The following is a 23,192-nucleotide window of genomic DNA, read 5'->3' on the forward strand; positions in this document are numbered from 1 at the left end:
TTTGTACCTGTACCGAAGGATTATGTATACATTCTGTGAAATGTTATGTGTACCTTATGTGGAAAACGTATTGTGTATTAGGGGTGCTAGTTTTAAATTTTCTACAACCCATAAAAACTAGACAGTTATTTTTGGAATTCGTCTATAGTGGAACCTCCATTTTAAGATCCCCCTTTCAAGACCTTGCTTTTACAGCTTTTCTGTTCATAACTAACATCTGTTCTTAACCTCCATTTTAAGACCCACTTTTTAAGACCTGACTTACCGCCCTGAGCCCTTCGTAGTCGGCTGGGCGTTAAGCAAAAAAAAAAAAAAAAAAAAAAAAAAAAGACCTGACTTTCTATGATTTCTGGAGGTCTAAAAAGGGGGGTTCCACTGTATTCCACTTTGCAGAATGAGTAGCGGCAGCATTGAATAGTATTCTGCACAAAGGAGAATGATGCAATGGAATGTGATGAAGGAAAAGAGTGCGCTGCTCAAAGGAACATCTGGTCGCCCTGCCCATCCTTCAGGACGTTGTCTATTTGGTTGTTGGCTGCCAGAGCTTGGAAATGCTGCAACACACAGAAGGATCAGAATAAGAATAATGTATATAGTCCCATGAGGTCACCCTCGTGGAAAGTCTTCTTCTCCTCCCGTATCATGAACTGGGTCCTTATGGACGTTTTAAGTTCCGTGAGCGGAGTTTTAAGTAGATCGAGCTGGTTGAAATGGGTCTGTGGGTGGCCCAGGCTCAGTAAAAGTTTAAAACTATATGTGACCCTCCACCACGAAATGAGTCGCATGTCACCTCGCGCGGTTCTGCGCTAGGCTTAATAGAAGTCCGGGGAGTGTCTGGTAACAGTGTGAGGGTCACCTTAGTCACAGGCTTATAACTCAAACAGTTTTCGCTCTTTTCTAAAACGGTTTTCACCACTGGATAGAGCATAAAAAACTCTTTAGGAAAATGTAAAAATATGAAAATCATGCAAAGGTGACATGCGACTCATTTCGTGGTGGAAGGTCACATATACACAATTCAGTGGCAATCAGTGTTCGAGGAGGATGGACCTGGCACTCCCACCCAGGTTGGCCTGGAAACACTCCAGTGAAGGAGCTGCGGAGAGCCGTGTCGGGAGTTGGTTCCATTGACTGATGGTGCGAGGGACAGAAGGTGTAACATATGGAGGGGTGTTCTCTCTTGAAGCCTGGCTGCTTTATTTATTTATTTATTTTTATTTACGAGAATTTATATCGCGCACATATCTCACCACACAAGGCGACTCAAGGCGCATGTTACCTATTAATGCCGTGTGAGATGGAATTTTTTACACAATATATCACGCATTCACATCGACCAGCAAACCTCAAGCCTATTAGGGCGAGCATTCACCTTTCACGGCCTTTATTCCAAGTCACATGGGTATTTGATGGACATTTTTATCTATGCCTATACAATTTTGCCAGGAAAGACCCTTTTGTCAATCGTGGGATCTTTAACGTGCACACCCCAATGTAGTGTACACGAAGGGACCTCGGTTTTTCGTCTCATCCGAAAGACTAGCACTTGAACCCACCACCTAGGTTAGGAAAGGGGGGAGAAAATTGCTAACGCCCTGACCCAGGGTCGAACTCGCAACCTCTCGCTTTCGAGCGCAAGTGCGTTACCACTCGGCCACCCAGTCCTCATGCTTTCACATTGGGGAAAGCAAGCTGCCAGATAGTGAGGCGCTACCCATTTAAAAAAAGAATTCCTGTATGTGTGTGTTCGTGAGACTTTCACTGTGAACGTGGGATCTTTAAGAGTTGAGGGGGAGCGTGGGTGGGGGAAGAGGGAGGGGAGGGGAGAAAAAGAAAAAAAGACAGTTGAGGAGGGGTGAGTCAAGAAAAAAAAAAAGTCAGGCTGACAACAGAAAAACACAAACATTTGAGTAGCAATGTGTGTGTGTGTGTGGAGGAGGGGGGGGGGGGCAGAGGATGGCATGTTAAGAAAGTGGGGTTGAATCACCTTTGAGTTCTTAAACCTAAGATGCTCAGGCGGGCATGGTTAGGGATGGGTGGGTAGAGGGTGAGGGGCAGGGCTGAGAGTAGGTTGACATTTTTTTCTTCTGTTTTTTTCTCAGTTATTTGTATGCTTTTGTATCCTCGTTAAATTTTTGCTTGTTTGCAATACACTGAAATTGTAAAGCGCCTGAAGCCAACTAATGGAACTCGCTTTATGGAAAATGTATTCATCATTGTTGTTATTATAAAGTGTTGCGACCTATTACCTGTGAGTTCTTGAACTCGGAGTATAGCGTGAACAAGACGTGCAGGGCCTGAATCTTCTCGTTGTGGTGACTGGAGTTCTTGTACACAGGGATGTCAAGTATCGCTGCACATAGAGAAACTGTACATGTACGTTTCACATCACACATTGTTATTGTATAGAATCATGATGATTGGAATTACTGTCACTACAGTTGTTGACATATTCAATGATTCATGAGAATCGTATCATTGCATTTTACAGTCTTACGTTATTATTGTCGTCAGTTTCATTATCAAAGCAATTCCTTTTTGGGGTTTTTCTTTTTTTTAGCAAACAAATACAATCACAAATGTTGCTGTTACTACAGCTGAATACAGTACATTGTACATGTACCAAATTGCTATCCATTTTTTTTCCCCCTGACACCGAGGAGAGTCTGCACAAAGTAGACTGAGAAATAAATCCCTCGCTGGATGCAACAAACCCCTTTGGAAGCCAGCACTGCTACTGAATCAGCTATCTCCCCACCCCCTTGTACAGTCTCTGTTGGTTAAAATAAAATTAAAAACTTCATTCTTCTTGGCACAACTTACAACAAATGATTTCAGTGAACTTTCCTAGGTCACAGTCCAGGTCTGCAGTAGGAAGGGAAATCTGCAACAAGAACAAATCAAGACAATTTATTTATTTACCTCAACAACATCTTAACAGCTACGTCACTTAGAAAGCACACAGAATTGTTCGGGGTTGCTGTTCACATTGAAATAATTTTCCCATTCCATTCTGGTGAGGATCAGCGGACGGCCGCAGTGGCGTGGTGGTAAGACGTCGGCCTCCTAATCGGGAGGTCGTGAGTTCGAATCCCGGTCGCTGCCGCCTGGTGGGTTAAGAGTGGAGATTTTTCCGATCTCCCAGGTCAACTTATGTGCAGACCTGCTTAGTGACTTAACCCCCTTTGTGTGTACACGCAAGCACAAGACCAAGTGCGCACGGAAAAGATCCTGTAATCCATGTCAGAGTTCGGTGGGTTATGGAAACACGAAAATACTCAGCATGCCTACTCAACGAAAGCGGAGTGAGCTGACTATGCTCTCAGACTATAGTGTGGGGAATCCAAATGGGCAAACGAGCTCACACGTAACCAGAAAATTCTGGAACGCTGAAGAAGAAGAAGAAGGTGAGGATCAGCATCTAAGAGCGTACAGGTTCACTGTAGCTTGAGACCAACAATACCTTAAAATATCACCAATCAATCAGACTCAAAGTCTGGGCTCAGCTAATTCAACATCCTTCATTAATTTGACAAACTTGAAGTCTTTTTTCTAAAACCTGCCTCTCCTTCAAGCTCTCTAATTTGCATATTCTACCCTTTTACTTGCCTCTTTGAGAAGGTCTTCAAACTCTGGCGGCCATTCCTGCATCAGCGTGTCAATGTCAGGCATATTTCTGCAAAACAAATTCAGAACAAGATAGAAGTTGACATTGAAGACTAACGATAAAAATACATTGTTCTGGTAAAGCGTCTTATCCAGGGACTTAATGCAAGTAGCTGAATCTTCAGAAGAAAATTAATAAATGAATATTTGTTTAGTGTGAGGCAAGTCTGAGACAATAACAGACAATGCCATTATGTGTGTGTGTCTACCAGTATGCGTGTCTGTCTGCCAGTATGTGTGTGTGTGTGTGTCTCCCAGTATGTGTGAGACTGTCTGTCTGTCAGTATGTGTGTGTCTACCAGTATGCGTGTCTGTCTGCCAGTATGTGTGTGTGTGTCTACCAGTATGCGTGTCTGTCTGCCAGTATGTGTGTGTGTCTACCAGTATGCGTGTATGTCTGCCATTATGTGTGTGTGTCTACCAGTATGCGTGTCTGTCTGCCAGTATGTGTGTGTGTGTCTACCAGTATGCGTGTCTGTCTGCCAGTATGTGTGTGTGTCTACCAGTATGCATGTCTGTCTGTCTGCCAGTATATGTGTGTGTGTGTCTCCCAGTATGTGTGAGACTGTCTGTCTGCCAGTATGCGTGTCTATGGTATCTACCTACCGTGAGTAGTGAACGTTGGGTGGGGGTTTGGAGCGATGGAGCTCCCTGATGCTCTCGATCCAGTTATCGATGGCCTTGGGGTTCTTCTCCGCACTGTCCAGGCTCTTCACCACCTGCAAGACACACACACGCTAGTCAACACGTTCTCATAGAAAAAAAGTAACATTTACCTGAATATACGGTGGAACCCCCATTTAAATACCCCCCAATTTACGACATCCCCAGACCTGGGAACCCCTGCTTTGCTCTTGGAGTATTCTCAAACAAACTTGGAGCATTTTCAGAAAAATGAGGGTCTCCACACAGCATTTGAACATCGATTCAAGCATGCTTCACACGCGTCGGTCACACCGTCAATAAAGTTTACCAATACATTTCAAAGAAACGCTTTTTTCAATGTTCACTGACAAACCTATCAGTGATTTGGCAAAAGGTACCATGTTCTGCATGACAGTGATTAAGGTGAAAACCTACCAGTCAATCGGCAAAAGGTAGCACTGCATGACAGTAATTAAGGTGAAAACCATTACCAGTGATTTGGCAGTGGTCTGCTTGGAGATGGCTCGAAGCTGTAGGTCGAGAACAGTGGGGTCTGACTGCTTGGCGCACGGCTCGTCAAGTACTGTCAGTCCCAGCGTGTCAGGTTTGTTGTCCGGACGAGGGATCTTATACAATACACACACCGAGTTATACAGGCATGAAGGTACAAATCTGATGAAAATATGCAGTGAAGTAGGCAAATACACACCCCTATACACACAACGGCATAGGCATGCGGACACATGCATGGATGATGGTACACATACAGCTTCATTTATGTTTGTATTTGTTCAAATCTTTATGCTCAAACACAATTTGTTTTAAACAAACAAGAGCGATCAGTTATTGGAATATTTGTTCCAAGACAGAACGAATACATTTTTTACTCAAAGAGACACACACACACACACACGCACACACACCTCACTCAACTTCAGCACACACACACACACACACACACACACACACACACACACACACACACACCTCACTCAACTTCAGCACACACACACACACACACACACACCCAAACTCACACGCTCACATACAAACACAACCACACACACGAATGTCCCCCCCCCCTCCCCACCCCACCCAAATTCACACACACAAAGGTGAAGCAGAAAAAAGTGTCTATCACTCATTCACCTTGATGAAAGCGTCAATGTCGCCAACAGAGGGGATGAAGTCAGGGATGAAAGGTTTCAGTTTGTTGTCCAGCTCTATGGACTGAGGAGTGTACCTGCACAAATCCATCATTCCTTTTTCACTTGGTTGTTCAACAGACAATCAATGCACAAAACCATCATTCCTTTTTCACATGGTTGTTCAACAGACAATCAATGCACAAAACCATCATTCCTTTTTCACATGGTTGTTCAACAGATGATCAATGCACAAAGTGAGGCAGAGAAACAATATCATCCACATCTAACAAACACAACAGCTTGCACAAGAGTGCGTTGATATAATTTACATAATGCATTCTAACACACATAATGTGTAAAAACACTTCAAGAAAAGACTCACAGACACACAAACATATTAATGTAACACACACACACACACACACACACACACACACACACACACACACACACACACACACAAAAACAAACACACACATACACCCTCTCCCACACACTGACTTACATGCAGACAATATTACTAATAGTCTATGCTAAAAGGATTCTTTTTATGCACACTCACACACACACTCACAAACACCCACACACAGCATAAAACAAATGTGCAGAAAGAATAACAAGCACCGCACCTTGTAATATACTGGAACAACTCCTTGATCTCTGCAGTCACAGACAGGTTCTCAAACTCGGCTGGGTCGTATGCTCTGCAAAAGAAAGTCAGTTGTAATGATTAATAATATCATGTTCTCTTTCGAAAAGAAAAGAAAAGCACAGTACAACAAACTTATTATGTGTATTTTTATACAACACACACACAAAATTTATATAAACACCATACATTTACTTCTTGTTTACTCTGCAATTTGTCTCTTTTTGTGTGCAAGTTTATTGTTCTGTTGTTTGTTTAACACAATGAAGTGTGTGTGTGTATGTGTGTGTGTGTGTGTGTGTGTGTGTGTGTGTGTGTGTGTGTGTGTGTGTGTGTGTGTGTGTGTGTGTGTGTGTGTGTGTGTGTGTGTGTGTGTGTGTGTGTGTGTCTGATAAACTGAAAAATAATGTTAGCCCAGTATCTCCTAACCCCAACCCTTTCCTACCCAATATTTTTCTGCATACATACTTATTTCTTTTTCCTTCTGCAGCTGTGTTTGTGGTAGCTTCTGTTCACTTTCTTCTGATTGTATTACAAAAAGAACTGTGTGCACATGCGTGCGTCTGTCTGTCTTTTAATATTTTTCTGATTAACCAAAGAACATAGTAGCCCCCCCCCCCCCCCCCCCCCCCCATCCCCTTTTCTTTCTTCACACTCACCCTTCCACTTGAGGGTGTTCGTCATCGTCATCATCATCGTCAGAATCATCATCATCATCGTCGTCATCATCTTCATCTTCCGAGTTGAACTGCTGACTTTGCGGTGGTAGTTGGCCACGTCCGGCTGGGATCGGCTGAATGCCTGGCTGCAGACTCTGTATTGAAATTATAGCATATTACAAAGAAGGAATGTGGCTGCCTGAAATTCCGAAAATAACTTATGTATATATTTATTCCGCAAATGGGAAAGTGTGGTTGTTGAAGAATTCCGGAACCCCGCGGGTTAGGGGGAAGGATTTACCCCTCCCTGGTCCCCCCGCGGGTTAGGGGGAAGAATTTACCCGATGCTCCCCAGCATGTCGTAAGAGGCGACTAACGGATTCTGTTTCTCCTTTTACCCTTGTTAAGTGTTTCTTGTATAGAATATAGTCAATTTTTGTAAAGATTTTAGTCAAGCAGTATGTAAGAAATGTTAAGTCCTTTGTACTGGAAACTTTCATTCTCCCAGCAAGGTCATATATTGTACTATATGTTGCAAGCCCCTGGAGCAAATTTTTGATTAGTGCTTTTGTGAACAAGAAACAATTGACAAGTGGCTCTATCCCATCTCCCCCCTTTCCCCGTCGCGATATAACCTTCGTGGTTGAAAACGACGTTAAACACCTAATAAAGAAAGAAAGAAAGAAATAAAGAAAGCTGTGTCGGGTTTTTATGGGTTCTGGAAGAGCTGGTTTGAAGTGTTTTTCCCTGCTTCATGTCCATGGAAACACTGAGACAAGCTATATACAGTCATGACATTGTGGTCTTGTCTCAGTGTTTCTTTGGAAAAAAGGGAAAGACACTCATCCACAACCCATGAAAACTTGACAGAGTTGTTTCACAACATTGTCTGTTGTCAAGAAATATCACAGAAATACTTCCACCCATACAGTATATGGACCATTTCGAAGCTGGGTTGAGAGAGGGGAGGAAAAGATAGCAGACTCTCTGTTTCAGCGCACCGCGTGACACCGCGAGACGCGTGACGATTTTCTAAATGGTCGCTAAGGCTACATACAAAGTGTTATGTTCAGACATAGAAAAATGACAAAATGATTTGCTGATAAGAGCAAACAGTACTAACAATAATCTCTCTCTCTTTGTATCTATTTCTTTAGTTCACACTGACTTGTATTTCACTCCAGTGAACTCAAAAGGAGCTACTGGCTACTGGCATATAATCATTAAAGTGCCTGTGCAAGTCTCTTTCTCTGTGGTTGATGCATATGGATGTACGCACTACACTTTAGAAATAAAAACAACATTCATTTTTATTTGTTTAAAATTAATTCTTGGAAAGCACCTTAGCTTCCCTGGCCAAGTCCAGCACTATCATACACTACCTTTAAGAAAGCGACAAGATAAAGCACAGAAAGAAGAAGGATTTGTATTCAAGTCATGTCTGTAAACTGTAAAGAAATTATCCACCAATGCATTACACATACGAAGGTGTTAACAAATACAAAAAGAAAGAAAAGGTCCCTGATAAATACAGTGTACTTTGACAAGAAAACAATAATTAAAGTATTGACTCTTGTTATTTATTTATTTATTTATTTATTTATTTATTTATATGGGATATTTATATAGCGTTGACGTTCTCTAAGCGCTTTACATATTAATTTCTGCCGTGTGAGATGGAATTTTTTACACAATATATCACGCATTCACATCGGCCAGTAAATCTCAAGCCATTACGGCGAATATTTACTTTTCACGGCCTAATATTCCAAGTCACACGGGTATTTGGTGGACATTTTTTTTGTTATGCCTATACATTTTTGCCAGGAAAGACCCTTTTGTCAATCGTGGGATCTTTAACGTGCACACCCCAATACTTAACAGATTCAAAGTCACCAACAGCCCCATCAACCCCACTCAAACCTTCGCCAAAAACACAGCAAATCATCAACTGTCAACCTGCTCCTTGTAAATGGAATGCAAGATTTTTGTCCAGTTGACGTCAATCATTCAACAACCTGAAAAAAAACTCCTTACCACAGCAGTATTACCAGTTCTGTTAGTGTTATCAAAACCATTAATTGAAACTGTTTCCCAGTATCACATTTCTCACTCTTCATCCTCTACCAGACAAAATAACACACACACACCAAACGGAGAAAAAAACCTCTCTGTAAATTCTACAAATACTTTTCTTATCAAAACCTCAAACCTTATTTCACAATAACATTGTACCTTCACACAAACCTCACATTCTGAAACTCATCCCTCACCAGCACAAAATTCCAGCACTGCAACCAAACTATCCCAGGCCAAAGCCAGGCCCGCACACACCACAATCCACGGAATGATAGCACTCCCATCACCACGGGAGTACCTTCTTGATGCCAGCAATGTCCGGGAGTGCGTCCCTTGGAGTGCCAAATGGACTTGGTGTGAGACCGGACTCTCCGAGGTCCTGCGTGCTGTCTCTCACGACCCCCCGTGGTCTGATTGGTGGAATTTGGTGCTTGGTGGTCAGCCTGCGTTTCTTGCCTTTCTTCAGCTTGCCCAGCTTGGCTGGTTTGGGTTGATCCGTCTCTTGCCCTTGCTTCTCATCTTTCGGTTTGTCCTTTTTCTTGGCGTCTGCTTTCTTCTTTTTGCCGTCTTCCTGTTGTAGGGTGAGGGTTGGTGGCGGTACTGCAATGGGTTTCTCGCCTACTGTCTCTACCTCCTTCGCTTTTCCCTCTGTCTCGGCTGGCACTGTTTCTGCCGCAGCCTGAGCATCTTCCCCTTCCCCCTCTTCTTCTTCTTCGTCCATGTTCTCGTCTTCATCGTCATCACTGTCTTCTTCCTCGCTGTCCTCATCATCATCATCGTCCTCCTCTTCTTCATCCTCCTCGTCATCATCACTCCCACCCCCTCCCCCACTTGGCTGAGCGGGTTGCGGCATCCTATACCCCATCTGTTGCATCTGCATCATTTGCATGCGCTGCATGTAAGCCATCTGCGCCATCTGTTGCATCTGCATCTGCCCAGCGTACATCTGCTGCGCTCGGGCGCGCATGGCCGCCTGCTGCATGGTCATCTGCTGGCCTCGCATCTGCGGCATCTGTTGCTGCATCTGCTGCTGCGGCTGGGTTGGGATGCGCGGCATCATGGGAGCCTGAGCCATCCGTTGCTGTTGCTGCTGCATCATCATCATCTGCTGTTGCTGCTGCAGCGTCATCTGGGGGCGCTGCGGCTGCTGCATAGGCTGCGCCGGTGGGGCTCCTCCCCCTGCGTTTTCTGCTGCAGCCTGCCCTTGCCCTGGTGGCTGCGGGGGTTTGGGTCCAAGCTGGGGTAGAGAGCTTGCTGTCAGCGATTTCCCACCCTCCGGAACTTTGGGAAGCAGCGGCTGCGGGTTCTCTTGCGCCTGGGGGCTGACCACCTGATTGGCTGGCGGCGGAGGCTCCTGACCTTCACCTTCCTGGACGACCGCTTTCTTTTGCGACCTGGCCGACAGGAGGGCTTGCCGCCTCATCGGGCCCTTCTTGGCCCCCTTCTCTTTCTTTGGCGGCTCCTAGCACACGACAGGCAGGATGGGGGACACAACAAGACATGAAAAGACTACACTTTACCCGTCATTAAAAAAAAAAATACACAGATACATTTACCTGCAGATCTTTGTGATACGGCCAGTTATATTAAAACCAAGTATATTGCCAGAAAGGTCATTCATTCCCCTACCGCATGAAATAAAGAGTTTCATTTTTCATAACCTAGTGTTTATGAAGTGTACCGGAGACCTAGGACACGCCCCAAAATCAAATTCGCAAAAGCAAACTAAAGCAGACACTAAAATACACACAAAAATCAAAATAAGCAACAGTTTTGGATCTCAAATGGAAGAACAACTCATTTTTTCCCCATACAACATTATTTGGTTCAGCTGTTATGCCTAGCCGTGTTGTTTTGCCGTTTCGAAGAAGACTGGTGTCAGCCTCTTCAGAAGCCGTAAAAGGATTGTTTTGGCATCATTTTTGTGAGGGCTATGTGATAAAAACCCAGTAGTTTTGTAATGGCTCTTTGTATTGTTTTTAAATTTAACATGAGTATTGATAACACAATTGCCAAAATGTGTGTAAAATATCATGGCATTTTTATGAGATTGTTGGATGTATTGGAACTTTTCAGAAAACTTTTATTAAACTGTAATAACTTTTTACAACAGTATGGTTGCACAAATTCAGCATTTTGCACACTTCAAAACAAATGAATATTACAATTGGAGGTCAATTTTGGTACACAAGCAACAATGCGCTAGGGTGGTATGGAAACGTGAACGCAAAAGAACAATTGCGAAAAACATGTCATCCAACGTCAAATCCCAGTCCAGCGCAGTAGATTGAACTGGCATGCCACTCACACACAGCGATAGTAAAGCGTGCCAGTTCAGTCTGCTGCGCTGGACCGAATGACCTTTCTGGCAATATCCTTGGTTTTGATCCCTTACATCTGTGACGTTTCTTGGACGATTCCCTCTGAAAATGATCAGGCGTGGCACTAATGCAAACTATATTGCAAATCTGTCGAGAAAATGTCTAGTACATGTACAACCATAAAACTGGACAAGGAAAGACAAAGGAATGAATGGAGATTGGCAAACATTTACCCACACATCCACATGAGATCCAGAGATGAGACCATGTTCGGTAATGTAACTCTGTCAGGTTTGTATGGATTGTCAAAGACTCAGAGTACTGCTCTTGCTTGTAGTGAGTCAAGCTTATCCCAAGTGACAATATAATAGGCCAGCGGCTAGCGAGGGGTGTGTCTGAAACTCGTGGAGTATGCGTAAAAATTAAGCTTGCCTTACTAAAAAGCAATTCACTGTTTTACAAGCCATACAAACCTGATTTTATTTCTCCTCAAAAAGTTATTTCCGAACATCGTCTATTCACTTATCCAATCCAAATTGCCACACTACCTGCATGGGTGCAGGCTTGTCATCGTAGGGGTCCTCGGAGGGGTCTGACATGGCTGACTGCGGCGGGGAGTTGCCTCGGCTATGACCCAGATCTGTTTGAAAACAAAAAGTCAAATTTCAAATGTCATTAATAACAATGGGAATTAAGTGTTCTAAATCACAAAGGTCATTACCTACACTGGAAAGTAAGTGTTCTAAATTATATAAAAAACATAGTTACATGACATAGAGAGCTACAAGGAATATTATTGAATATTCTTTTGGCACTTTAGACAATTATTAACGGAGGCCTCGTTTGATCATGATTCAGTGAAACTTTAAAGCCGAACATCCGTTTCCTGGAGACCAATAGCCTTGTTATAGTAGAAGGTCACAGAGCTAATTTTAGCATGGCCATGCAGGAATGAGAAACTGGAGCTTAGTTTGCCGAGGGCTGGGTTATTGGCCTTTAAAGTTTAGGACAATTAAGCATTCCATTTCCATCCTTTATTTCTTCTTTTCTAGACATTTCTCGCCTTCTTAAAACCTCAGAGAGTACTTTGTATCTGAGAGTTGAGGTCAATTTTCTGCCTCATAATGTTAAAACCTACTCTGTCCATGTGAGTTTAAAATCAATAAAACATTCAGAGTCCTTATATTGTCCTTATTTTGACAACACTGATGCTCCCTTCTCAAGAAATCCCCATGTCAAAGTCATGAAAATAACAAGTTTACTTTGTTGTTTTTACTCACTGACAGTAAACTGCACAGTTTATCCTTTTTAAGTTAAAAAAGTTAAAATTTTTAAAGGACAACTACTTAAAAGGTTTTGTTGTTGTTTTTCTTCAGAAATTGCCGGAGTCCTACATTTTTTATCAAAGTAAGTCAAATACAAAACAACAATATTTTTTACAAACAAACAAAAGCACTAATGTTCTTCTCTGCACATGCTGTCAGTAGATGAAAAATATATATAATCATCAAACTCTGCAAACGATGTTGAAATCTGAAAACCAAAGCAATAAAACAACACAACAATGAGACTGTCATTAAATAATTTACAACACAGAAAGTACTAGACGACAAATTACATGGCAAATGAAATTTAACACAAAACTTTTTAGCAAACAAGAAGATAACGTCCACAGTACATTAAACAATCTCAGTAACGCCACAGAAATTTAACAAACGCTGATTTTAAGCGAACAAAAAGATAACATCCACAGCACAGTAACAATCTCAGTAACGTCGCGTAGACATATGTATGGCAAATGAAATTTTAATAACAAACAGAATTAATCCGCAGCAAACAACAAGATAACATCCACAATAATTCAACAATTTCAGTAATGCCACGTCGACACACACCAATTGAAGTACTAGTCCAGTATCCGTCGATCAGTACTGCTCTCTGAGCGTTGGTTTGCCTGTATAACTTCATACGCGAGTAGTACAACTAACAACAACAAAGAACATGTACAAGAGACTTGATCCTGTAATTTCTGGTAATTTGTCCCCTCATTACTGGTCACCAGCCAACATAGAACAAGTCAGCCTGTAGTACCTTATAACCTGGAGTGATCCTTTTAGACAACACTGGGGATTGAATTTCTGAGTGTGGAGATAACATGATCGAATAGAACTCATTATGATTGTTGTATTGAGGGAAACTTAACACCACCAGCTTCATAACCAGAGCTGGACTCCAAGTGTAAGCGAACGAGAAGAAGAAAAAGAGGGAAACTTTATTGCTCTGCCGCTCGCCACATAGACAGCCGGATGAAGCTTAATTGTAATCTAGCTGAACTCCAGTTCCCATGTACTCCCTTTCTCAGCATGAAAACCATAAGTGTCATAAGACTCATAAACATGTATGCATGCAGAGGCCTACAGGAATCCCATATATATAGGGATCTGTAGGTTCCAAATAGGATTCCTACCTATAGGTTTCATAAAGGAGACTTACATAAGAGACCAATAGGTTTCATATAGGAGACTTACATTAAAGACCAATAGGTTTCATATAGGAGACTTACATAAGAGACCTATAGGTTTCATATAGGAGACTTACATAAGAGACCATTTATGTTTCATATATATACTGAGACCTTAAAAGGAGTTCATGAGGTTTATAGGTTTCCTATAGGACCTTTACCTCATTTTCACTTAAAATCCCTACACACCATATGATGATTCTGTATGTCCAGTACACTTAAAGATATAGAGATACAAATCAATTTGAATGCACTGGAATCTTTCTTAAGACATTTAGACTGAATGAAAGTAATGAACACTGATTTCCCCCGAAAACGGCGTATGGCTGCCTAAATGGCGGGGTAAAAAACGGTCATACACGTAAAATTCCACTCGTGCAAAAAACACGAGTGTACGTGGGAGTTTCAGCCCCCGAACGCAGAAGAAGAAGAACACTGATGCCACCACGTGAAATCAAACATTACAACAGACAGTCAAGAATTGAATTTATAACCTCCTCAAGAATATTCTCACAATATGAGTCGCAACTATAAGTAAAACAGAGACCATGCATGCAAGTGCTGTCATGTGCAATAATAGATTTGTGGCCTTCGTTACAGAACAAAAGACTACTACAGGTCAGACCTGAAGTCTAAAAATGGCCAATGATGTGCACCAACAACATGCTTTTTACAGATCATTTCTACATTAAGTGACATTCAAAAAGAATCAGCGGCTGACTCAACGCACAGGAGTTCTTCCGTTGCTGCTTCCACAAGTGTCCAAGGTCGCTAAACGGACCAAAACTCACATCTGACCCGAGGTGCAAAATGAGTGGGAGAAAAGAAAGATTAGAGAGAGTTGCTCAGCAGAAATTTGCAGAAAACTGAGTGTGGAAAATGTTCAAAAAGACAAAGAACATGTTAATTTTCTGCATAATTAAAACTATTTTAAAATGTGAAAACTCAGAGATTCAAATGCAAATTCAGAAAGCAGAATATTGACACTGGTCAACAAATATATCACTGTTGCAAGATCAGCATGCAGAGAAAATAATGTGGTTGAAGAATTTACTGCTCGTGTAAATCATAGTGGCGATAAAGTGCCACGTAGGTTAAAAGTGAATCACTGCATGTAGTCTTTCAGCACACAGAAAAGTGTGGTCGAAGAATTTATCACTGGTACATGTACAAAGTCAGCATGCAGAAAAGGACCGTGATTGAAGAATTTATCACCACAATAAATTCAGTGGATTAATGAATGATAAATACAGGATGCTTGGAGGTTTGGTTGTAGGTTTTATTACAATGCAAATTCAGCATGCAGAGAAGTGTGACTGAAGAATTTATAAACACTGAGGCAATGGATGAGGAACAACGTGACTCGAAGGCAAATGTGAGTATGTATCGACCGAAGTGTAAAAAAAAAAAAAAGAAGACATGCAATGATGATACAGTCTACTGCACGTAGTCACGATTTAATAATTATGACATGCAAACCGATGACACAATAATGTCTGACAATCATTTTAACCATCGGCTTTCATTTAGAGCATAATTTTAATATTTGTTTAAAAATCTTTCGATACTCCAGGTTCTGAGAATGAAAAATGAAACACAGAAACAAATGGCAACACACACACACTGACAAACACACTGTCGGACACACACACTAAAGTGTTTATATCATTCACAACAGTAACATACCCATGCACTGTTATACAGCAGTTGGTTGTGCTTGACACAGTACTTGTATGGAATTTATACACAAAACAAAACAATTAACACAATGGCAATGCAGACACAGAAAGCGAAACAGTCTGGGTGGAAATGAAAGCAGCACGATTAATGTGCAATGATCACCTTGCTGAGTGCCTTGAAGAGCCTCTAGAGCCCGCCCTGTGAGGACCAAACATGGAGATGGAAATTGTCAACAATGGCATGAACAAAGTCTTTCAATTACAAAAGCATGGAACAGATGTCACATTAAAGGACTGATTGTTCAGATGTTAAGATGTTGATAAAAGTATTCAACAGATGTTCCACTAAAAATATGAATGAACAGATTACACCTCACCAATAAAAGGATGAACAAACAGATGTTACATTAAAACTGTGACCAAAAAGATGTTGCAATAACAGAATAAACAAACAGGCATTGCACTTAAAACAATACAAGTATGAATAATCAGATATTAACACTAAAAGTACACATATGAATAAACAAAATTGTCACACTAAAAACGTGAATGATCAGATCACTCGACAGATGTCACACTAAAAGTGTGAATGAAAACTTATTATGAACATGGTAGGAACAAAGACAACAAACCAAAAGCTGACAAATTAGACAAATACTTTTCAACATTGAAGATGAAGATACTGGGCTGAAAGTCAGTGTGAGTTTTTGATGCTTCGTGTTGTGGAGTGTGTGGAGAAATCATAAGACTAACAGTAAAGAGACGCAAACGACTGCAATAAAGAAATTGAGTTTTAATTCTTTCTGTCCTCCGCCTTTCAGTTTCAAGCTCAAATTCACGCTCCCACCACTCCCACTCCTTTTTCCTTTGCTCCCAAGGTACCTCCTCACCCACACCTGAGCCGAATGAGCTAGTGGAACCCTCTTTTCAATCAATCAATCAATATGAGGCTTATATCGCGCGTATTCCGTAGGTACAGTTCTAAGCGCAGGCATTTGTTTATTTTTTTTTTTTAATTTTTTTTTTTAAGAACCGTCATCCCGACCCCCAATCTAACACTTTCTGGAATCTTTCGAGACTGCATGCTTTTGTTTTTGTTTTTCTGTCCATATCCTCTGTAAATTTACATCCACTTAGTTTAAGACTCCCACTCTATTAATTTTAAGACCTAATGTTCTCAGATTCTGGGAGGTCTTGAAACAGGGGTTCCACTGTACCCACATTTGTACACAAGTATAAATGTGACCCTCCACCACGGAATGAGTCGCATGTCACCTTTTCATGATTTTCATATTTTTACATTTTCTTAAAGAATTTTTTATTCTCTATTCAGTGGTGAAAACCGTTTTAAAAAAGAAAAAAAACTGTTTGAGTTATAAGCCTGTGACTAAGGTGACCCTCACACTGTTACTAGACACCCCCCGGACTTATATCATGCCTAGCGCAGAACCGCGTGAGCTGACATGCGACTCATTTCGTGGTGGAGGGTCACAAATGATGTATTTAACTTCCACCTGCCACTCTCTTAATTACAGTACATGTAATTGCTGAACAGATCAAAGCAGAATAAAGTAATTGGACAGCCACTAGATCAATCATCACTTTTAGCACTTCATTCTCACGTTTTTATTTCATGATACAAGCGTAACCCATTGGACACTGGGTTGTTTGAAGGTAAAAGCGTAGGCAGACATGCAACAAAAATAACACAGTGGTACTCCCCTTTTGTCCCCCGCCCCCCCCCTATTTAAGACATATCCCTTTTGAGACTATATACTTTTTCAGGGTTTCTGTTGGGAACGTCTTTAAATTGGTAAAAACAACACAAAAACCTCCCTTTAAGACACAATTTTCTCAAATTTAAGGCCATAAAAGGGAGGTTCCACTGTACGCCGCACACAACTTAAGCATCCCTGATCCAGCTCTACACAGATGAAGGATACAGTGGAACCCCCTTTTTAAGACCCCCCAATTTAAGACTCCCTCCTTTTTAAGACCCTGTTTTTTGAGACTTTTTGTTCCTAACCTCTGTAATTTTACCCCTATTTTAAGACTCCCTCCTTTTTAAGACCTGATTTTCTCAGATTGTTGGAGGTCTTAAAAGGGGGGTTCCACTGTAAAGACACACATTACACAATTCTCACCTGAAGGGTTGGGGACACGTGGCGTGGGGGAGTAAGTGCTCGCAATCTCCTCTGCGTCGGGAACTTCCAAGGATTCATCGTAAGGTTGATTCTCGTGAACCAGAGCCTGTGAAGGAAACAAAAGTAACAACGTCATCAGTGTTAACATTAGTGTGATGGACACGTGCTATGGCTGAAAGTCGAGGCTCATCGTTAAGTTGATTCTGGTCAGGGCCTGTAGAAAACACAAGAGTAACAACAAAATCGGTGCTAAACTTTATATGACAGATAGAGTGCTAGCTCAGTAACTGCACGTCTACGTTCATCGTAAGGTTGATTCTCGTGAACCAAAGCCTGTGAAGGAAACAAAAATAACATTGTCAACAGTGTTAAACTTTGTGTGATGGAGTGCTGTAGCCGAAAGTCTTGGCACATTGTAAAGTTGATTCTGGTCAGGGCCTGTAGAAAATACAAGAGTAACATTACGTCAACAGAGTTCAAATTTGTGTGACGGAGTGCGGTAGTTGAAAGTCTATAGGCTCATCGTAAGGTTGATTCTCGTCAACCAGAGCCTGTGAACGAAACAAAAGTAACAACGTCATCAGTGTTAAACTTTGTGTGACGGAGTGCTGTAAATAATCTAGGCTCACCGTTAAGTTGATTCTGGTCAGGGCCTGTAGAAAATACAAGAGTAACATTACGTCAACAGTGTAAAAACTTTGTGTGAGGAAAAGCTGGCTGCATGTCCAGAGATTCATTGTGAAGTTGATTCTGATAGATCACAAAACATGAGAGACACATTATCAGTGTGAAACCTGGCATCAGGGAAAAGGCACTGGCAAGTCTTGGGATTCATCAAAAGGACCGAATTCTAGTGAATCAGAGCCTGAACAACATACAGGAGTAACAATATCATCAGTGTTAAACTTGGCGTCAGGGAGATTATAGTGCTGGCATGACTAGGGACACATTGTAAAGTTGATTTTGGTGAATCAGATTTACCTCTAAAAAAGACAACAAGAACTGGTAACAACAGCATCACTGTTAAACTCTGAGTCAGGGAGTAAGTGCTAGTCTATATGGACTCATATGGCAAGGTTGATTCTGGTGAATCAGAGACTGTCATTCTCAACAAGAACATCAATGTTAAAGTCGCACCGTCAGGGAGTAAGTGCTCATATTTAGGGATTCATCTTACTATTAATTCTGGTGAATCAGATTCAGATTCTGCGGACAAGACAAAAGTAACAACATCAGTGTTAAATGCTCATCAGGGAGTATAGTTAGTAAGTGTTAGTATGTCCAAGGACTTATCAATATCATAGGGTTGATTCTGGTGGTCAACCAAGGCCTGTGAACCAGACAACAGTAATTTAACAAGCACAACTGTGTTAAAGTGTGATGGAAATCTGTGCCACATATATATATATATCCACAAGATGTTTGGAAGCATCATACCTCTTGGCAGGAAAAGAAACAGGTATAATAGTTTAATACACATGTTATGGTAAGGTAAGGTAATTTTATACAGTCCTGGTGGGTATAGTTTTCCCTACAGGGGAGCCTTAATTTTCCTTGACTTAAAAGTCAGTGACACACATTTGTGTATTGAGCTATAGTCGAACCCACCTAAAACGAACACGCTAGTTACGAATTTTGACTTATAACGTGGTTTTTTTTTGTTTTTTTCCTTACACCTGTTCCTTGTCCCGGTGTGCACTCACGCCGCCCCGTCCCTGCACTCACTGTTCCATCCACATCTGAATTTTGTTCCGCTGCCAGACCTGTCGATTTTACAGACGCTCCAGGGAGGGATGTCGGGTCGCTGCGGTAGGCTACCCTCGGAAGATGACACTGCACTTCTGCTGAGTCACTTCGACGGTGTTCAGTAGTGGGTCTGTCCCGAGCTAACGGACGCAGCCCACTACCTACTATGCCCCCTACTAACGACATTGACAGCTAAGTCGCGGAGCCAGACTGAGTGAGGGTCCCCTCCAGAGAGCAGACCGCCACCACGTCCCTCCGTCGACCCCCCAGAACGTCACACGTTGAGGACTGACAGCAGAAGTACTATTCAGGGAAGGATCGAACAGGAACACTGAGACCAAGGTCACCATGAGAGCTCCGGGCATGAAGGGCCACAAGAGCAAGGACACTTTATAATTTTGGATGATTAATGAGATGAGGATGATTATAATGATGATGCTATGGATTTCCATTTTGGTTTGAGACTACGTGACAGGGCAGCACTCTACGCTTACTGTCATAATATATCCTGGTGTCAACCAGGCCCGAGAACTGCCGCACCTGCGGTGTTGGTCAGGTAAACAGAACCTGAGCACCCTCAAAGCCGCATTCGTTAATTGAATGACACTCGGCTGTGTGATTCCAGCCTTCCCATAGGAACCATAGCACTTCCACTCTGGGTAGGAGCCGACCGTAGCCCGAAAAACCCACATGACCCTGATGGGATTCGAACCCACGACCTCCCGGCCCACAGCCCGATGCGCTAACCACTGCGCTACGGGGGCCGGTGACTTATAACGTATTAGTTTTAAGTTCCCAACTGAATACCTCTGTCTTCATGCTTACAAAAAATGCTTGAAACGAATTCTTTGTAACGAATTTATGCTTATGACGAGCACTTTTTGGATTCCCAAGCATGCATAATGTCTGTAATTTACTCACGCTTATGACGAAATCTTTAAACTCGTCCCGAGATTGACATATCATATCATTTGCATAACGAACCCCTCTTTTAACAAACACGTTTTCATCGCCCCAGAGCCGCTTTGTCTCTAAAAGTCACAAGGCTACAAGGATCTGTGTGTGAGGCGAGATCAAAGGCAGGTCCATTGTGATGGCTGGGTGGCCTTCTTTATAGACACTGACCTTCTTCCCAGGGGTCATTGACCCAGTTTTAGCTATGAGAGGTGGTTCCCCTTTCATATGAGAGACTGAAACACTTCCTGCACCCGGGTCACTATTTAACCTATGGGGAATTTAACCTATGGGGCGGTCTCTTTGATGTCTTGAGAGGAAACTTGGCCAGAGTAGTACATGCACCAGAACTGGGGGACACCATGAAATCGGAGATTGATCAGAATGTACATGTACATGCTTTTACACGACTTTTTAAATTTTACTTCTAAAATTGTGACAGTAAAAAAATCAATCAATTCTCTTATTGCGAATTTCGGTTAAGACGAACTTATTTCCTGATCCCAAGTGATTCGTCTTAAGCGAGTTCGACTGTATATGAAAAGTCAATCAATCAACCAATATGAGGCTTATATCGCGCGTATTCCGTGGGTACAGTTCTAAGCGCAGGGATATATTTTTTTAATTTTTTTTTTATTTGTATGCAATTTATATCGCGCACATATTCAAGGTGCAGGGATTTATTTATGCCGTGTGAGATGGAATTTTTTTACACAATACATCACGCATTCACATCGGCCAGCAGATCGCAGCCATTTCGGCGCATATCCTACTTTTCACGGCCTATTATTCCAAGTCACACGGGTATTTTGGTGGACATTTTTATCTATGCCTATACAATTTTGCCAGGAAAGACCCTTTTGTCAATCGTGGGATCTTTAACGTGCACACCCCAATGTAGTGTACACGAAGGGACCTCGGTTTTTCGTCTCATCCGAAAGACTAGCACTTGAATCCACCACCTAGGTTAGGAAAGGGGGGAGAAAATTGCTAACGCCCTGACCCAGGGTCGAACTCGCAACCTCTTGCTTCCGAGCGCAAGTGCGTTACCACTCGGCCACCCAGTCCGAAGTGAGCGCTGTAAGTGGAGGGACGTTTTTCTACTGCAATCTAAGCCTCTGATTTTGCCGAACTTACTCTTGTAATCATAAAAAGTCATATGTTACCAATACCATTCAAGTTACGGAATGAACTGTACAGTTGTCTTTAATTAACATCATTTACATGGGGTTTAGAAGGAAAACATCGTTATAAAAAAAAGACGCAATAACATCCCCCCTCCTCCCCCACCTTTCAACAATAATCAAGTCCGGACTGAATTAGATTAAAATTAAAATAGGTAAAATGTCAGTTAGGCTTACAACTTACAGGACTGTGTAGTGTGTACAAAATCTGGAAAGCGTCCACAGACACCAACTTAGCAACCGGTGAATGTATCGAATGAACGCTCTGCTTTGAAGCAGGAAACAAATAAACATTAGACAATAAACAATACAATACACATAAACTCTGATCGGTGCCAGTCAATTGTCAGTTGTATCATTTAATACCTGTCGATCCTCGTCAGAATCACCACTATTCATCTTGTTTGCCTCTGGAACGCAGTCTATACAGAGCTAGCGCAAACCGGTCCGACTAAACTACGCGCCAGCACGCGCTAGCACGCGCCAGCACGCGCTAGCACGCGCCAGCACGCGCTACCTTGAACCATAGCACTTATATACTTTATTTTTATATTTCTAGTTAGTTCATCGTCCATTCTCACATAATACAAAATTTCAAACTTCAATGATGAAAAATACGGAAGTTATGACGAGTTTAAGGAGAGCTAATGCACTACTCTCAAATCCGACGATTTCTCTATGAGTATGATTGACTAAACAGCGTGCTACCACTTTGAAGTAGACGCTACCCAGTGATCCATAACACTTACATAATTTATTTTTATAGTCTATATAGTTCATTGTCCATTCTTACATAATACAAAATTTCAAGCTTGAGTGTTGAACATTTCAGTAGTTATGACGGGTTTTAGGCGAGCTAATGCGCTGCTCTCAAATCCGACAAAATCCGGCAGTGACTAAAACTGCGCGCTACCAATTTTAAGTGGACGCTACCGAGATTCATAGCTGTTATATAATTTATCTGTATGTTTCTAGTCATTCCATCGTCAGTTCTTACATTATACAAAATTTCAAACTTCAGTGATAAAATTTACGATAGCTAAGACGCGTTATAGGAGAGCTATCCTAAGGCCGTGGCTCCATGTCCGACAATCGTCGGATTTGAGAGTAGTGCATTAGCTCTCCTTAAACTCGTCATAACTTCCGTATTTTTCCTCATTGAAGTTTGAAATTTTGTATTATGTGAGAATGGACGATGAACTAACTAGAAATATAAAAATAAAGTATATAAGTGCTATGGTTCAAGGTAGCGCGTGCTGGCGCGTGCTAGCGCGTGCTGGCGCGTAGTTTAGGCGGACCCGCGCAAACTGCACGATTTCGAACTAAAATCGAACTCTTTTTAAATTTAATCTCAAATATACTTATTTTTCATACCAATGATAGAAAAAATAAAGTTCAACATTACTGACATTATTTGAAAAACCCTCAGATGGTGTTTTTGAGAATGAACCTTAAATACGAAACTATTCTAAAGTTGTGCACTTCCGCTTCTGTCGTGTTGGGCTGTCAACATAATGCGGTAAACATTGGAAGTTCGATTTTTGCAAAATGATACGTATTTCTGTCCTCTAACTCCACGCCGACAGTCCAGTATGAGTCGACAGGGCAAGAGAGGTGTAGTGACTGTCGAATACCAACGCACTTATGTTGACACCGAGCGAGGAAGCCCTGCCAACAGAGAGGCTAAGCATAAACAATCTGTGTTGTTTCATGTCGAATCTTCACCCGCAGTTACAAGCTCTGTTGTAGAGTCACCGAAAAGCTCGCCTCGATTCACGTCATTACGGTAAGTAAGTG

General features: G+C 41.9%; 1 protein-coding gene across 5 annotated transcripts; it reads right to left on the reverse strand.

Moving 5' to 3' along the window:
- Positions 1 to 327: 327 nt before the first annotated feature.
- On the reverse strand, positions 328 to 21,847 carry LOC138973403 (intraflagellar transport protein 46 homolog). 5 transcript variants are annotated; one of them, XM_070346119.1, is made up of 13 exons: positions 21,762 to 21,847; positions 17,512 to 17,617; positions 15,531 to 15,566; positions 11,716 to 11,807; positions 6,768 to 6,922; positions 6,089 to 6,163; positions 5,461 to 5,554; positions 4,803 to 4,937; positions 4,273 to 4,385; positions 3,610 to 3,676; positions 2,824 to 2,884; positions 2,250 to 2,353; positions 328 to 554 (listed from the first exon to the last, which is right to left on the reverse strand). In XM_070346119.1, the coding sequence occupies exons 1-13, from the start codon at positions 21,792 to 21,794 to the stop codon at positions 477 to 479; spliced, it is 1,149 nt and encodes a 382-aa protein (XP_070202220.1). In that variant the 5' UTR covers positions 21,795 to 21,847; the 3' UTR covers positions 328 to 476. The 5 variants fall into 5 exon arrangements, 4 of the variants coding, with proteins under 4 accessions (XP_070202220.1, XP_070202221.1, XP_070202219.1 ...); XM_070346120.1 differs by lacking the exon at positions 15,531 to 15,566; XM_070346118.1 differs by lacking the exons at positions 11,716 to 11,807; positions 15,531 to 15,566; positions 17,512 to 17,617; positions 21,762 to 21,847 and adding an exon at positions 9,145 to 10,353.
- Between the last annotated feature and the right edge of the window lie 1,345 nt (positions 21,848 to 23,192).

The sequence above is a fragment of the Littorina saxatilis genome, linkage group LG8, assembly GCF_037325665.1.
Source record: "Littorina saxatilis isolate snail1 linkage group LG8, US_GU_Lsax_2.0, whole genome shotgun sequence".
NCBI lineage: Eukaryota > Metazoa > Mollusca > Gastropoda > Littorinimorpha > Littorinidae > Littorina > Littorina saxatilis.

What these genes read in the sequence shown, in the direction of transcription:
- LOC138973403 (XM_070346118.1), bottom strand. Translation starts at nt 10,269, where the DNA reads ATGAGGCGGCAAGCCCTCCTGTCGGCCAGGTCGCAAAAGAAAGCGGTC. An exon ending in TTGTTCCAGTATATTACAAG is followed by an intron (nt 5,555 to 6,088) that starts GTGCGGTGCTTG and finishes GGATTTGTGCAG; the next exon opens with GTACACTCCTCAGTCCATAG. An exon ending in CCCAACGTTCACTACTCACG is followed by an intron (nt 3,677 to 4,272) that starts GTAGGTAGATAC and finishes TTTGTTTTGCAG; the next exon opens with AAATATGCCTGACATTGACA.